The sequence below is a fragment of the Oryctolagus cuniculus genome, chromosome 6 (genome assembly GCF_964237555.1).
Source record: "Oryctolagus cuniculus chromosome 6, mOryCun1.1, whole genome shotgun sequence".
NCBI lineage: Eukaryota > Metazoa > Chordata > Mammalia > Lagomorpha > Leporidae > Oryctolagus > Oryctolagus cuniculus.
In genome coordinates this window covers 36,744,470-36,761,735 of record NC_091437.1, presented here as the reverse complement: position 1 = coordinate 36,761,735, position 17,266 = coordinate 36,744,470, and the positions used below count along the sequence as shown (strand labels likewise).

The 17,266-nt window shown below is 56.7% G+C and overlaps 1 protein-coding gene across 3 annotated transcripts in view; it reads left to right on the top strand.

Annotated features, from left to right (window-relative positions):
- Nucleotides 1–14,208, top strand: part of IL17B (interleukin 17B) — a 53,099-nt gene extending 38,891 nt beyond the window's left edge. Inside the window, exons 1-4 of one of the 3 annotated variants that reach the window (XM_002710301.5) lie at nt 8,258–8,472; nt 9,435–9,568; nt 11,521–11,795; nt 13,887–14,208. In XM_002710301.5, coding sequence (XP_002710347.1) covers nt 9,548–9,568; nt 11,521–11,795; nt 13,887–14,118 — 528 coding nt within the window. In that variant the 5' untranslated portion in view covers nt 8,258–8,472; nt 9,435–9,547 and the 3' untranslated portion in view covers nt 14,119–14,208. Of the gene's footprint in view, nt 1–8,257; nt 8,473–9,431; nt 9,569–11,520; nt 11,796–13,886 lie in introns of those variants that run through there. The other 2 variants (XM_008255240.4, XM_051843504.2) reach the window with 2 other exon arrangements.
- The last annotated feature ends 3,058 nt before the right edge of the window (nt 14,209–17,266 follow it).

The window sequence follows — 17,266 nt, the reverse complement described above, 5'->3', positions numbered from 1 at the left end:
GCTTCTGGGGATCCTGCTCGTCTGTCTGTCTGTCCCTATGCCGTGGAGGCCCCGGCCCAGGTCACCCTGTCCGACACTCCTCAGCCAGCCTTCAGAACCGCTGGCTGACTCCAAGTCTTTGTAAACCACCCAGGACTGTTAAACAAATCCTATAATTAGAAGGCAGGTTTCCTAAACGAAGTGAAAAATGTAACGTTACCCTCTGTTTGTTCACTGGATGCTCAGCTCATGTCCCATGACCCAGAGGAGCTGTGACCTGGGTTTCCAAGAAGCCTTAATAGGTAATGTTTATGAGGCTCTTGACTTTACAACACTGCTGGAGTACAACTCTGGGAAGTGAGGACAAGCCCCTCCTCCCCGTCGCGGCGTGAAGACGGCTGTCCCCTTGTGTGGGGGCACGGAAAGTCCCGAGGCTGGGATTTCAGGAAACAGGCTCGGTCCAACCCTGTGCAGAATTGCTGTGTGACTTTGTGTCCATCTCTTTCCCTCTCTGGACTTCTGTTAGTGGCTGTGTAAAAGATAGACGATGGGACTGGTGCTGAAAGTCCCTTCCACGCTGACGTTGTGCAGTTGGGCCTCTTTGTCTGCCATTGAGTTGCATCTCAGAATTGTGGTCTTTCTTCTTGGGACTCCTCAAAAGGACTTGGTAATGAAGCTTGACCTGCATGGGTTGGGGTTGGCAAGACAACTTAGATACACTGTTGTCCTGCCTTAGCTTTGAACCCCTGGGGTTTCTCCCAGGTCATAAAATGCAGGAAAACACTGTGAAGGAGACATGACTCACATGCGGAAGGAGTTAAACACGAGCGGGAAGGAGCAGGGCTCCTCTGGCTGGAGGTGGGAGCTGCTCTGTGGTTGATGCAGCGTTAGGCGGACGTCACAGTGGCTGACATTTATTGGTCCTTTTCAAGAGCCAGACTCTGCGCTGTCTGACCTCGATCCCCATTTAACCCCCCAGCAGCCCCGTGAGTAGGGCACATCCTCATTACCCTCCTGTTATAGGTGAGAAACCGACAGTGAATGGGATCAAAGAACTCAGCCAAAGGAAATACATGGTTGGAGCAGATGCTACAGAACCGATTAAAAAAATTTTTTTTTTACTTTATTTGAAAGGCAGAGAGAGCGAATGTCTTCCATCCACTGGTTTACTTCCCAAATATCCACAGCAGCCAAGGCTGGGCCAGGCCAAAGCCACAAGCCCAGAACTCCATCTGGTTCTTCCACACAGGCGGCAAGGACCCAAGCACCTGAGCCATCACCTGCTGCCTCCCAGGGTGTGCATTAGGAGGAAGCTGGCTCGGAAGCAGCACAGCCAGAACTTGAAGCGGGCTCTCCAGTATGGGATGGGCACATCCCACCCAGTGAATTAGCCACAGTGCCACACGGCTGCCTATAACCCACTCTCGGCTCTGCAGACCCGCTGTCTGAGCTGACCCTGTGCTGGTGCTGGTGGAAGCAGGTGTGCGATGAAGCTTGCATCTCTGTGTCCCTGAGTGATTCTCATGAGCGGAGTGTGCCTCGCCAGTCCACACGGGACGCGCAGCCTGGGAGACAAGGGCACCTTTTCTGGGCTCAGCCTCTGGACCTGGAGGTGGTTTGTGAACACAGCACAGCTGGCCCACTCCTGACTGATCCTGCTTGCCCTGGGGCAGGGGGAGCAGCTGTGCTCTGCGCATTGCCACAGAGCCAGTCTGCAGCCAGCAGATGGAGGGGGTGGGGAGGAGGACCTTTTCAAATGACCCTTTGGAGACTGAGGAGGACTTCACAAGAGTGCCACTGGGAAGCCAGCAAAATTGGCCTTCCAGCCTTCAGAAGGCCTGGGATTCTGGAAGAGCAGGGTCAGAGGCCAGCTCTGCAGTTGAAGCAGTAGAATGGGCTATGAGGGAATCCCAGCATGGAGGAACAAACACGTTTAAACTTAGCTGTGCGACGGCCAGACTGCAGCGCCAGAGAATCCTGTGCTTTCCGAAGCACCGGGCAGCGGCAGGTCGGGGTCAGCCTGACCGCTGAGCTCCCTCCAGGGCTGACTCCGAAAGCTTGTCCCGCTGGCATGGAGCCCTCGGAGTGCGCGCGTTCCCCCCCAGGGCAGAGCCATGTACACAGCACAACCAAGCAGGACAGAAACAATTTGGGTGGCCCTTGGTGCTCGGAGTGCGCTGCCTGATGATGGGGCACCCACCTCGAAGCACAGCTCCTTCAGCACTCATTAACGGTGCATAAACAGGGCCAAGGTCAAGGCAGCTACAATGAAAGTGACCACAGAGGCCCAGCCTTTCATCTCCAGTGCTGTCCCTTTTTCCTCGCTGTCTGGCCATGGGCAGTTTCCTTCCCTCCCCCTGGGCCTCAGTTTCCTCTGCTGAAATATCTTTATATTCACACGGGTTCATTCAGGGAGGAAATAAAGTAACAGAAAGTGAAAGTGTTTTGCAGACCATACAGCGTTGTCCTCACGCCCGGCAGGTGTGGCCCTCAGCGGGCTGGACCACTTCTGTCTCCCAGACTCAGAGATCTTGGAGCTGCCTGTGCACATCAGAGCAGTGGCTGAGGCGTCTTTCTTGGGAACTTGACTTTGGAAGTGGTCAGATTCCACACTAGCTGTTTCTTCCTCTTTCCTCACAATATTTATGAGAACTGACCTTCCAGTGGAAATTTGGCAAGACTGCACATTCTGGAGACATTGTACCTTCCTCCACATGCCCTGAGGGCTGAGGTCACGGGCTTCCCAGAAGCTCCAGCTGTTCCCACGGATGCAGGAGGTGCAGAAGACCAAGAGGAGAAGGGCCCAGGGAGGCCCTGTGCCGCAGGCTCATCCCGAAACGCCGCCCTTGGCACATCTGCCATCTCCCTGTAGAGCGAGAGCCCAGGGACTGTCTCAGTCTCCAGCTGTGGCCTTGGTGCCTAGAACTGCGCTAGGGACACGGCAGGTGCTCAACATCTACTTATTAAATGACGTGAAGAAGGCATCTTCAGAAACATGCACAGGTGCTGCCGAGCTGCCTCCTGAAGGCCACGGCTCACAGAACTCAGAGCCCCTGGGTAAGATGCTTAGACCGCCACCTGGGCGGCTTCTCCACTTCACTTCCTAACAGGCTCAGGTGCAGAGACGAGCTCGTGCAGGAACGCCGGGTTGGCACTCATCGTAGCCCTGAGAGTGTGTGCATTCCGGGGATGGAACCCGTGGTCGTGAGCATCGAGGCCCCTTGCTGATGGAGGTGTGAGGGTCTGAGCTTCTGCCTGACTCCTCGGGGAGGGCTGTGAGAAGCTCTTAGCAAGTCTTGGCCCCGGTTACCACCGGCTGCGGGTCCCCATGCCAGGTGCTGAGAGGACATCTGTGTCTAAAGTCTACTGGCCAGCTGTAACACACATCCAAGATACCATGCACAAACTCCCACCCACACAGAAATGCACCCAAACAACCACAACGCAAACAGCCGTCTCTGCACAGCCGGCAACACGCAGGCCTCGGACCCAAGCTGGAGCTGCCCCCTCCAGGCCTCAGCCAGGCTTCTTGCTCCTGCAGACCCTTAAGAGCACATTGCTCACGCCGCCCCTGTCCCTGCGTGGCTGGAGGGTGGGGCCTCCCACCCAGCAAGAGGAGGAGCTGACAGCTTTGCGGGGAAAGTCAGAATTCTGGATCTTGTAAATCCAGACGTCCCATAAACTCTGCCCGACGTGTAAACATCCCCCGGCACCAAGGGGGGAGCACCGAGGGGGGAGCACCGGCGCCTCATCTGCCCCCCACCCCAGGCAGGCTGTTTATTTCACCTCCCTCGGGCTTCTTCCTGCCCCAGGACTGGGCTGGTCACAGCAGGCAGGGCAGCCCCACCCGGGGCCTGAGGCCTTGCACCAAAGAGTCGGACTTTGCCAGGCTGCAAGGGAAGCCTACAGCTGGAGAAGTGCACCCCGTTCCTCTCATAGCACCCCAAACTGCATCCGGGCCTCTGCTGAGACACCTCAGCTGACGGGGAGCTCACTCTGTCCCCCGGTGGCCCAGTCCATTCCTGGGACTCCTTGGCATCGAGAAAGGTCTAGAACTGAGCTCCTGAGAATTGCTCTGTGCCACCTGACTGGGCAGAGCTCAGAAGCGCGGGCACAACAGCATAACGGCAAGGTTGCTCGAGCGCACCGACCCCGTAATCCCCTCAGCGCTCACTTTGCGGAACGAGCTCAGGGCTAGGTCACGTGCCCCGGTGAGCAGTGACTGCGTGGTGGGTGAGGTCAGGTGACTCTGGCTCATTGTGCTTGAAAGGTGAGTCTATACAGCTCCTTGCAATCCCAAAGCAAAAACAGCACAAACACCCACCAAACCCCTGTACAACCACAGGCCTACCCCACACCAAAGTGCAATAAAAATAGGCCAAACTGGCCAAACAGAAAGCATTCTTGTGTGCCAGGCAGATGATAACTTTTAGGATTAATCCATCGGAGCAAACCTCGGAGGAAACTGAGGCTCCCTGACTCAGGGGAGAGCAAGAAGAGAGCTAGATTGGAAGAGGAGCAGCCACGACTTGAACTGGTGCCCATATGGGAAGCTAGCATTGCAGGTGGCGGCTTAACCCACTGTGCCATGTTGGCTCCAACAAATAAATCTTAAAAGAAAATTCTGCGGTAGGTATTTGTCAAAGCGGTTAAATCTCCACCTGTGATTCCTGCAGTCTGTGTGACAGTGCTTGTGTTTCAGTCCTGACTCCATCTTGATTCTAGCTTCCTGCTAATGCATTCCCTTGGAGGCAGCAGGTGATGGCTACTTAGGTCCCTGGCATCCACATGAGAGACACAGATTGAATTCCCTGCTCCTGGCTTTGGCCTGGCCTACCCCTGGCTCTTGTGTGCATTTGGGGCATGAACACACAGATGGGAGATTCTCTCTCTCTCTCTCTCTCTGTCTGCATTTCAGATAAATAAAATAAATTTCTAGGAGAAAATTGTTATTATTTTCAACACCCATAGGTTTATAAAATGGAATGGAATCCTAGGAGAGAAATGGTCTCCCTAGCCTAGAGGGCAGTACTGAGCAAAAGCTCTTTGCAAGGGTTCCTGCATTAGGGGTTGGATCAGAGACCCCTACCTCTGATGGTCCATGGGTGGTGAGCACTGACCAGACCCTAAGGACAGTGTTGAGTTGATCTGCAACTCAGAAACTCACAGCTGGCGTTTGCAAGGCTGGGTGGAGGAGAGCAGGAAGGCCCAGGCCACCCGGCCACTGGAGAACAAGACCACTTCTTAGACCCTTACCCAACTCACATTTCCTGACTTCCCCTGCAGGGGAGGAGGCATTGGCGCCCGGCCCGCCTGGGCAGAGGGTCATGTTGATGTGGCAGCCCCTCTGCACGTCCCAGGGGCCGCCCATTCACCAGGCCTTTCCCTTTTTTGAGAACTCAGAGCTTGCTGGCTGGGGCTGTTCCCACCAACAATGTTCCCGTCCAGGGAGCTTAAAATAGCCCCTCTTGGCTGGGGCTCTGAAGTGAGCAGTGAGGCAGGCATTTGTGCAAATATGGGCCTGGGAGAAGGACTCCTACCCGGGAGGGAGGGCTGGGTGGCACGGACGGGAGCCAGGACCTCCTGAGGGGGGTGCGTCCTCCTGCTGCGGCCAGCAAAGCGCCTGCACGCCTCCTCCTGCCTCCTCTGACCTTACTTTGGGCAGGTTTTAGACCTGATCCCCTCCAGGACCTCCTGGGTTCCTGGGTGGGCCCACTGGAAACAGGGGTCTCTGCATTCTTCCCACCGGTTCTAGTCTCATCACCACATCACAGCGCCCTTCCTAGGAGTGTTCCAGAAGCATCCTTGAAGGCCCAACTCAAAGCTTGTTGTAACGATAGCACTGATAATCACAGCAACCATCGATCGCTTACTTTTGCTAAGGGTTTTATCGTATATTGTTTCATTTAGTCCTCACCATGATCCATCAGTCAGAGCCAAGTTATTGATGATCTCCACTGTGCAGGAGAAACTAACACTCAGAGAAGTCAAGTTACTCTCCTGAGGTCACATGGCCAGGCAGGGGCAGGGCAGGATCGAAATTTGTGTTGGTCCATCTGTGGAGCCTGAACTTTTACCCCCTGGGCTGGACTTCCTCCTCCGTGTCCCCATTGCCCTAGCCTCCTGCTCTGGGTTAGTTGATTGGATTCAAACTGTGAAATATTTAGCAAGTGTGTGCCGTGTGGCAGGAATGCCATGGGGTCCCGTGCCCCAACTTGAGAGCTTGCAAGTCTCCCTGGAGACTCCAATTTGGGCCTACTGAGCTCCTGAGCCTGCAAGGGTCTGGGTATGTGAGGGCGTCAGGGTGTGGCTGGGGCCATCACGGGCCCTGATCGGTGACCAGTGGACAGCTGCACAGTCCCTCTTCCTCCGGCTGTGCTGTTCCTCTCTGTAGCCCATCGCAGGGGTCAGACAAACATGCTCCAAGTCCTCTGTGGCTCTGGGCAGCTGACCATGCTCTTTGAGCCTCAGTTTCCCCAAGACAAAATGTGGACCTGCCCAGGGTTGCTGGGACGATGGAGTGGAACAGAGCGCAGGAGGAGCTGCACGGTTCCTGGCAGTCCGTATGTGGCTACTAGGCGGCAGCTGTCAGTAATGGCCACTTTCTGAGAATGGCAATGTCCAGGTTCCAAGAACCTAGGGCCTGGCATGTAGTAGGTTCTCAGAGAATGAGGAATGATTCTGCAGACCACCCCCCACCACCACCACTTGGCCAGCTATGTCCCCTGCCCTGTCTCTGATGTGGACGATGTCCTAGGGCTGGTTCTTACCCACGGTGGGGTCTCTCAGGAAGCCAGGGGCATGCACAGGACCCCTGCCACTCTCCCTGGTCCCTCATTTTCAACCCAACACCCACCACAGGGGAAGGGCTCAGGATTTGTGTTCCTCTTCAGGTCTGTCTGGCTTCCTGGTGGCGCCACCTGGTGGTGCGTCCAGCACCGTGCCCAGCGAGGTCTGCCTCAGAGGGCTGGGGCAGCTCTGGCTTGAACCCATCTGCCCTTCCCTCATTCAGGGCACCAGCCACCTCCTGTGCATAGACAAGGACCCCAGCCTCACCCATAGGGCAGCAGCCCGGAAGCCCATGTTCTTCTGCCTCCTGTGTTGGCCTGGTGCTGACCTCAGGGGCCGGGTCCCAGGTCCTGGCTGGGTTCACACTCAGAATGTCCCTAATGACAGATGACCCTTCAGTTGTTCCCAGAAGCTGAGGATGGAGGAAGGGGCTAGGTGATCCTGGATGGGAAACTCAGTGATGGTGGCTGGGCCCGTGTTTGTTCCCCCTGCACTGGCCTTGGGATCCTGCGGCTACCCCCACTGTGGGGGGCTTGGAGCCCCAGGACCAGCCTGGCTTCTTGGTCCCCTCCAGACCAACAGGGAGGTCCAGCCTGGCTCAGAGCTATTTGGGTATAGTCTAGGGGAAGAACAGCAAACGGGAGACTGAGTTCTGAGCCCAGCCCCGGCAGAGACATGCTGTGTGAACGCAGGCTAGGTGCCTCCTCCCTGGGCTGCAGTTTCTGGTAGACAACTTGGTGGGGGGTGTGGGCTGGAGGAACAGTGAAGACCCTTGCAGCCCCCAGACTGGGTTCATGGTGAAAGCCAGGTTCCTGGGCCTCCTGCATCGGAACCTCCTAGACTGGGACCCTGGCATCAGTGTTAAGGGACACTGCAGCAGGGGGTGGAGTGGGGGAGGCAGAAATGGGGGTCTCTGTTACCAGCAGGTGAGGAGACTGTAGGTTTCAGGGACCCCACACCCATCCTTCCACTTCCCAACCTGCATATGAGCCTGGGGGTGGGCGGGTTCTTGTGCTGTGTGTCCATAGGACCCGCTCTGTAGCATCGGCAAGGGAGAGTGGGGAGCTAACACAAGAGACCCCCAGCTGTCCCCAACCCCACAGGCTGGCCCTGTAACTTGTTCAGAGACACTGGCTGGGCTGGGGGTGGCTCTCCCTTGTGGCCCGAGGAGGTATTTTCAGAGTCCCCCTCCCTCTGGAGTTTCCAGCGATAGGATCGAGCCCTGTCTAGTATTTGACCAAATATGGTGGTGTCTCTGGATGAGCCGGGCCCCAGCCGGCTGCTCAGTTATGCCGTGGAAACCTGCCCTGGACAGATTAATCTTGTGACATTCGGGAGTGCCGCTTGCCCCGCGTTCCTTCCCTTGGCGATTCCTGTAAATGGCCAGGACTGGCCCTCAGCAAGCCAGGGCAGGCCGGGCTCTCTGTTCTCAGTGTCCCTCTCCCATTCTCCTCCATGTCCCCTCCCCCATACTGGTTTGCCTGCTCACAGGTTTGCTGGGCTGTCCACTCAGAGAGGTGGGAGACCTTGGCCAGCTGGGCATGTGATTCCAGGAGCTGTGCCCCGGGGGGCTCAGCCTAGACCATGAAGTTGTTACCTGAGTCTGGGAAGCCAAGAGCTCGCCCAGCCAGGAGGGGAGGCTGGGGGCGGGGGGGCGACCGGGGAGAGGCGGCTAAGCGAGAACAGTGCTAGCACTCACGCCAGGTAAGCTCCTGCTGCTGATACTCTGTGACTTTAATATATGATAAACAGGTATGCGTTTATTGAGCACTTACTACTTGCTAGGCAGCAAGCCAGCTATTTAACATGCATAGTCACATTTATTCCTTATAGCAGCCTCCAGAGAGCGATGCCCTGATTCTTCCCACTCTAGAGATGTGGGAACTGAGGCTCAGAGACGTGCCTGGGAGGAAAGGGCCAGGCTGACTCTCGCCCTGGGTGCGAGGGTGCAAGGGAGAAGGACAGGGCCAGCCCTGGGAGAGGAGCCCCTCCAGACGCTGGGTGGGGTGCCGTGTTCGGGAGGCCAGGACTGTTGGCCTCACAGTCCTCCTCATGGATCTGCCCCTCTGCTGGTGTGGACACACAGGCTCAGAAACACGTTCAGAGCAGGGGCCGGGAATGCAGAAATATCCCAAGGAAAACAGTGTGGGCTGGTGGATCTCTGAGCCCCGGGCAGGGACCGGGTACAAGCCCCAGCTGTCACCTCTAACTCATGGTGCAATGCTCGACAAGTCCCTGCTTTGCTCAGGCCTCAGTTTCCCTGCCTGTGAGCTAGAGGGGCGGGGCGTCATGCTCACCTGAGGCTGTGTCCCTGGGAGATGGGGCTTGTGTCCCGCTCCTGGGCAGCTCTCCTGACCACCCGACAGCCCATCCCTCCTCCACCCTCACCCCCTCGCATCCCCAAAGCAAACGAAGCTGATTGTCTTAGCTGGCCCTGTGGGTGCTGGCCGGGCAGCCGGCCGCAGGCCACAGGCGGAGGTGCCACCGGCCAGATCCCCGCCAGACACACAGGGCATTGTCCCTCGGTCAACAGCCCCTGGGCACCTCAGCCGGGCTCCTGGCCTGCCCCCACGCCCCTCACTGCCTGCTGCTGTGCTGGGCCCAGCCAGCCGGGGGGCCCAAGGCTCCCAGCTGATGACGAGCCCACCCACCCACTCCCCCAGCAGCCCCCCGTCGAGCTATAATTGCTCCTCTGCATCCTGCTGCTGCCACTCTCTGGACATCGTCGGCATCCGGGGTTCGCGGCGGCGGCAGCTGCGTCCCGGCGCCCGGCTTGGGGATGGACTGGCCGCACAGCCTGGTACGTGGCGCTTCCCCCACCCCCAGCCCTTTTAGGGCCCGATGTTTTGGGCTTTCTTTCCCATTGATTAATGGCTGCCTCCGTTTGCCTTGGAATCTGCAGAGTTGAGCGCTGCCTCTGTCTGCTACCCCAGGTCTGGGGAGAAACAGAGCTGGGTCTCAGAGCCTGCAGCGGGGCCGGGAGCTCGGGCTCTTGATCCGGGCTCAGCCTGTCCACACTGAAGCCCTTTCAGGCGGGAGGCATCTGGGGCGATCCTGGCAGGCTTGTCCGCGGGGTTTTTCCAGGCTCCTGGGCTCCGGGCTGTGTGACCTTGGATAAGTCCTTCTGTTTTCTCTGTTCCCATCTGGAACGTGAAGGGGTGGCGGGGCTGTGGGTTCCCCAGTGGGTTTCCCACAGAGGGGAGCTGGAGTTCCGTGGCTCTGATGAGAGAGCCTATTGTTATGGAGGCATTTTCTGCCCCAGAATCTAGGGACTTCAGTGGCTTGAATCTCTGGGGGGCATGTTGTGCCAGGAGGGGCTGTGCTGTGACTTGTGTCCCAGGGCCGACTTCCTGGGGAGCCTGGGGCCGTGGGGCCAGGAGGAGCAGGGCGCAGGGCAGCTGTGGAGTCTGGCGGGTGCAGGAAGGAGAGAACCTCATTTAGAGGTTCCAGCTCTGGCCCCCAGCACTGAGAGCCCCTCTCGCTGGGCTTTCCGAAGGTTCTGGGTGCCGCCAGGCCACTGAGCCCCCTCTGTACAGGCTGGCGGGTTGGCTGGAGCTTGTTCTGGCAGTGGTGGGAAGCAGAGGAAGCAGGCAGAGGTTCAGGGTGAGGGTGCGAGGGTCAGGAGTGGTGAAGATGGGGTTCTGATGGGCTTCTTAGCTTGTGACCTGCCCCCTCTCCCCAGCTCTGTCTCACGCCGCTTCCTCCCACCCATGCTACGACATCAGCACAGCTCTTAGCCAGCTCAGGCCTCTTCTCTCACTCTCCCCGCTGCCTGGAAACGTCTGACTCTCTCTGCCCATGCCTGCCTCCCTCCTATCCTACAAATCTCACCCGATGTCTCCCAGTAACTCCCCCCACCCCCCCCAAAAAAAGCATTATGGGACTGCTGCCATGTCACAGGCTAAACAGGAGCCCTACTCTCCGCCAGGGCCCCCACCGTCGCGCTGGTGGCTGGTGAGACCTAGCTGTTCGTCTCTCTGTCCTCTGTCTTCCTTTCCTACTCAGTAAGTGTGCACTGAATACCTGAGGGCCCAACCCCAGCACATGGGGGATCAGAGAGTGCATGACATCTGACACGGCGCTCTCCTGGAGTCTGTGTGTAGTAGGGGACAGACATCTAAACATATCACACACACAAACGGTGAGAACAAAGTCCAGAGGCCTCCTGCGTGATAACCAAGACATGAGGGCTGGGGAAATTTTTCAGCAGGAGAAGAGAAGAGGCAGAACTCTGCAGGCAGAGGCCTGTGCAAAATCCCTGGGACAGAAAGGAGCAAGAGATTGGGAGAAAGCCAGAGCCAGAGCACAAGTGTGAGAGGCAGCAGGAGGTGTCCCTGGAGTCCCCCAGGGGCAGGGGGAAGGGTGGTAAGCTGGAGGGTGAGTTGGCTGGCAGGTGCCACTGGGCATTTGGGAAGGACAGGGGGGAGGCTACTGAGCTGTCCTGGGAAATGAGGGTGAAAAACCAGGTGGAAGTGGATGGATTTTAGAGGGTGCCATGTTTTCAGGACTTAGTGATGAGTTGGGTGTGACAGGAAGGAGAGGGAGGTGGCAGTGGTGGCCACTCTGGAGCACTCATGGTGCAGAGCAGGTGTCAGTACCTGTGCAGTGGCTCTGCGGGGCCAGGTCAGGGCATGGCCGGTGAGGGTGGTCCACGCCGAGGCCATTCTCCTTCCCCTTCTCCTCCCTGTACCAGAGTCTTGCCCAGAGAGCACGTTGGCTCTTCTATCTTTGACCTGTGGCCTTGCTCCTCAGGTGTTCCTTCTTACCATCTCCATCTTCCTGGGGCTGGGCCAGCCCAGGAACCCCAAAGGCAAGAGGAAGGGGCCCTGGCGGCCTGGGCCTCAGCAGGTGCCGCAGGACCTGGTGTCGCGGGCAAAGCCATTCGCCCGTATGGAGGAGTACGAGAGGAACCTTGGGGAGATGGTGGCCCAGCTGCGAAACAGCTCTGAGCCGGCCAAGAGGAAGTGTGAGGTCAACCTGCAGCTGTGGCTGTCCAACAAGAGGAGTCTATCTCCCTGGGGCTACAGGTAGGCTGTGCTGGGTAGCATGGGCAGGCTGCCTGCCCCAGTCATTGTAATGGGGAAGACCTTGGATTCAGAGGGCTTGAGTGCCTGGGTTTGAATCCCCACAGTGTGGCTTTGGGCATGTGGGTTAGCCTTGCTGAGCTTCTGTGTCCTCAGCTGTCAGGCCGGTCAGTCCTCTGTATCTGCAGATTCAATCAACCTGAGTCCAAAAATATTTGGGAGGGGTCGGCGCTGTGGCATAGCAGGTTGGGTGGCCAACGCCCATGATGCCAGCATCCCATGTGGGTGCCGGTTTGTGTCTTGGCCACTCCACTTCCCATCTAGCTCCCTGCTAATGCACTTGGGAAAGCAGCAGAAGATGACTCAAGCGTGAGGGCCCCTGCATCCACATGGGAGACGTGGAAGAGGCCCTGGGCTCCTGGCTTCAGCTTGGCACAGCACTGGCTGTCACAGCCATTTGGGGAGTAAACCAGCGGATGGAAGATCTTTTTATCTGTAAGTCTGCCTTTCAAATAATAATAATAATAATAAAATAGTATTTGGGAAAAAAATCACATCTGTGATGTAAGTGTGCAGACTTTTTTCCTCCTCATCTCTAAGCAATACAGGATAACAACTATCTACATAGCACTTACATTGCATTAAGGATTGTAAGTCATCTGGACATGACTTCAAGTATACAGGAGGATGTGCACATGTTGTATGCAAAAATAATGATTTTTAAAAAAGATGTATTGGTTTATTTGAAAGAGGTACAAGATAGAGAGAGAGAGAGAGACAGAGATCCTCCATCCACTGGTTCACTCCCCAGATGGATACAATGGCCAGGATTGAGCCGAGCTAAAGCTAGGAGCTTCATCTGGGTCTCCCACATGGGTGCAGGGGGCCCAAGAACTTAGGCCATCTTCTACTGCTTTCCCAGGCCATTATCAGGGAGTTGGATTAGAAGTAGAACAGCTGGAACACCAACTTTTCCCATATGAGATGCCAGTGACACAGATGGTGACTTTACTTGCTACACTACAATGCCAATAATGCCGTTTTATAGGAGGGACTTGAGCATCTTGGATTTTGGTATCCACAGTGGAGTTCCAGAACCAATCCTTCGTGGATACCAAGGGAAGACTTAGGAGCTGCTTCAGAGCCTGTTGTTGAGCGAGTTGTCCATGCAGAGCGCTGCCCTGTTGTTGGCAGGTCCTGGCTGAAGGGCCTGCAGGCCTTGCCGGGTTGTCACTTCCTTGGAAGTCAGGCTGGCTGTGTCTGTACACATCTGTCACGCTAGCCAGGCACCTTCCTAAGGCCTGCATCAGAATTGCCTAAGGGCGCTGTGGCCCCAGCTCCAGAAAGCAAGCGTTGGAGAGCTCAGGAAAGATCTCCAGAGCTGGGCCTCCCTCACCTTGCTGGGGACCTCGTACAGATGCAAGGGCTGTTTCCCAGGCGTCTGCCTTGCTCACGAGCTCCCAGGCATGAGAAGGCCTTGCTGATGCCATGTGTCCCTAGGTCCAGCTCATCTACCCTTACTTAGCAGATAAGGAAACTGAGGCACAGAGAAGGAAAGTCACAAAGGCAGGCCCTGCCTGCCTGGCTCCAGGAGAGCTCCAGGAGAGCACTGGTCTGTTTTGTTCCTCCGTGAGCCCCCAGAGTCAGGGACAGGATGGCTCCCATGTGAGTGCATGAGGAAGACTTGTTGAATGAATGGAGATGGGAGTCAGAATAGAACCAGGACTCCCGATGCCCCTTCCTGTGGAATTTAGGCATCGGTGTGCTCCCATTTTATTTCCCTGATCAGGTTTCCCACCAATATAAGGGACGAGAAGGGCAGGGAAGGCAGGAGGAGGTCTCGGGCACAATCCAGAGTGGAGGTGGCATCCTGCTGTGTGACAGGGGGAAGCAGGCAGTTTGGGGGCCCTGAGCGTGGATAACTGTGCCTGCCGTGAGCTTGGCTCCTCACCCTGCCCAGGGAGCTGATTTACTGCCCTTCCTCCAGTGCAGCAGTCTTGCTCTGGGAATCCAGACTCTGCAGGAAGGGGAGTGGGTGCCAACTTGCCTTTTCCTGACCTTCTTCTACCTTGGCCTCTCTCCTGGTGCCCCCAGCATCAACCACGACCCCAGTCGCATTCCCGCAGACCTGCCGGAGGCCCAGTGCCTGTGTCTGGGCTGCGTGAACCCCTTCACCATGCAGGAGGACCGCAGCATGGTGAGTGTGCCCGTGTTCAGCCAGGTTCCCGTGCGTCGCCGCCTCTGCCCACCGCCGCCACGCACCGGGCCCTGCCGCCAGCGCGCCGTCATGGAGACCATCGCCGTGGGCTGCACCTGCATCTTCTGAACCACCTGGGCCTGGCACCTGGCCCGCAGCCCTATACCCCCCCTGCCAAGGAAGGCTGGTAAAAAGTAAACACTGTCTTTTATAAAGCAAGACTTTGGGACTGCTACTTGTGGCTCCCAAGCCAGCACCTGCACGGGGGTGGGAGGTCCCTGGATGGGGGTGGGATGTCCCTGAAGGGGACTGGATGTTCCATCACTCTGAGTTCTCCAGCACAGAGACAGGCTGCGTTCATTTCTACCATTTAGGCCAGGCACATATTTCCTTTACTCTGGGTTTACAAGCCTATGCTTCGTCCATGTCATCATAACTTGCTTGGTATCAGTCAACACAGGCATTAACAAGAGCTGGGTCTACCCAGTCAGGTCCCAAGCCTTCGGAAACGAGCACTTTGAAAGTGGTGAGCTCTCAGTTTCCATGTCGAGTTGAAGTTGAGTCTCTCGAGGATATCATAGAGCAGATCTCTGCCGTGGCTGCAGGAGATGATCCTCCCAGTCTCTGTCAGCCCTGGGATTCTCTGTAGTTGGACTTCGACCCAAAGAAAGGCCTTCAGGTTGCCAAAGGGCAGGTGGTTTCAGCAGGGGCCAGCTGGCCCCTGGAATTTTCATGAGTATTTCTTTTTTTTTTTTTTTCCTGGGCTGAGGATTCCTGGCTTGCATTTGAGAAGCATCAGTGTAGGTGGTTCTTTCATCCTGCTCTGTCCATACCATACCTAGTTAGGTGGTCTGTTGATATCAGTGGTTCTCAAAACTGTAACACGCATAGGAACAACCTGGCGTTTATTAAAACACAGGGGACGGCCGCCGCCGCGGCTCACTAGGCTGATCCTCTGCCTTGTGGCACTGGCACACCGGGTTCTAGTCCCGGTCAGGGCTCCGGATTCTGCCCTGGTTGCCCCTCTTCCAGGCCAGCTCTCTGCTGTGGCCGGGGAGTGCAGTGGAGGATGGCCCAGGTCCTTGGGCCCTGCACCCCATGGGAGACCAGGAGAAGCACCTGGATCCTGCCATCAGATCAGCGTGGTGCACCGGCCGCGGCAGCCATTGGAGGGTGAACCAACGGCAAAGGAAGACCTTTCTCTCTATCTCTCTCTCTCACTGTCCACTCTGCCTGTCAAAAAATAAAAAAATAAAAATAAAAAAAATAAAACACAGGGGACTGGGCCCCCACCTCGAGGTTGTGGCTTCAGGTAGAAGCTGATCTTTTGCATTTTTTGGGCAATGGTTTCTTTGCATTTCTGATAGGTTCCCAGGTGATGCTGATGCTGTGGGCTGGGGAACCACACTTCAAGACCATTGGCTTCTACCAAGACCTTCTGCTGATTACAGAAGGCAGTGTGGACCCATTTGTGCTAGAGCCCCTGCCGGCCCTTGCCCCCTGGATGCTACCCCTGCTTGTCCTGTTAGCCCCCAGCAATTCGATCCTCCCCCCCGCCCCGGGCCCTCCAACCCCTGCCGCAAATCAGCTGTTCTAGGGCCTAAAAATACCTTCGCTCCCCAAGACAGCTGGGGGCTCAGGCTGCTTTCTGAGGGTAAGAATAGCTAGCGCCCGGGAGTGGCTGTCAGCCAAAGGCCCGACATCCAGTGCAGGAAGACTGGTCTCTGCTTGGCTGCCCTAACTCAGTGCTCGCAGCAGCTTTAGCTCTGAATGTTTCCAGGGACTAACGCACGCAAGGCCAGTGGGTAGGTATGCGCCTGTCTGCGATGATAAGTCACTTACCTTTTTTGGTATTGTCCTGCAGTGGATACTGGTTAAAATTACCCCAGGAAGCTTCGGCCTGGTTCCAGACACTTGGAAAACAGACGTCCCGTGCCAGCCTACGCTGATTTCAGCAGTTGTGTCTCCTCCCTGGGGCTCGCTGGTCTCTGAGGGCCCCACAGACCTGCTCTCTTGGCCCCAAGACTTCAAGGGCCCACGGCTTCCAAGGCCTTTCCGTGCGGCAAGAGTGTGGGAAGAACTGAGCTGCAGGTGTGTTGCTCTCGGTGCTGGGAGACCACAGGTGTCCTGGGACATGAGGACTGGGGCAGGGCGGGGTGGGAGTGGGGAATGTGTGAAGCCCACAGCCCACTCCTGCCAGAGCGCTGGGAATGCTCACCAAGTGCTAGCCAGTGTTGAATGGTGGTACCTTTTCTTGTCTCTGGGGTGCAGGTTCCTGGTGTATACAGTGCACAAGACAGGGTTTAGGGAGCTCCAGGGCATTGTCTGGCTTCATTGCAGGGTGGAAGCTGGGCCTTCTCGGTCTCCTGGCTTAAAGGCAGGAGCAAGGAGAGTAGGACCTTGGCAGAGCGGGGGTCCACCTGGCACCCTGGCACCTCCCTTGGTTGGAATCTAGATGCACTTCTTCTTGTCCACACTCCAGAGAGAAGCTGCTTTTTTGTTTTAATTTTTCACTTTAGCTTAAGCAATTTTAATTTTTAAAAGGTTTATTTGAAAGGCAACATATTAGAGGAAGATACTGGTTCACTCCTCTAATGGCTGCAACAATCAGGTCTGGGCCAGGCCAAAGCCAGGAGCCAGGAACTCCATCCTGGTCTCCCACATGGATGGCAAAGGCCCAAGCACTTGGGCCATTAGTAGGGAGCTGGCTTAGAAGTGGAGCAGCCCATATGGGATGCTGGCATCACCACAGGCAGCTTAACCCACTGCACCACAATGCCAGCCCCACAAGAAGCAGCTCCAGCACCTAGCATGGTACCCGGGGATAGACTGGGAGTGCAGTGCTCGGTGAGGGAATGCACAGTCTGAGACCTGCTGCATGCCTCCCCTACTCCTTCCTCAGTGAGGCCCCCATTCTCCTCTCCGCAGAGCACTGATGGGTCGCCTGCTGTAGGAGGTGCCATTCCTGGGAGGGCTGCAAATGCCTGTTCTCTGCACTGAGGTCAAACGTGGCCCAGGTCCGTTTGGCAGATGGTGGTGCTCTTCTCCCAGGGGCCTGTGGGCCCCTGGGGCTTCTGTCCTGCTGGGTCTTACTTCTTTCTGGAATCTCTGTCCTTTCCTTCCGCCCACAAGGACCAAGTGAGAGCCAACCCTCAAGTCTGGGCTTGGGGACCAGGGCAGCGTGGGCAGCTTGGCTGGCCGGGTTCTGAGACCCTCAGGCCTGTCTACCCAGGTACAGGTTTCTGAAGGACACAGCCAGCTGCAGTCAGGTGTGGGC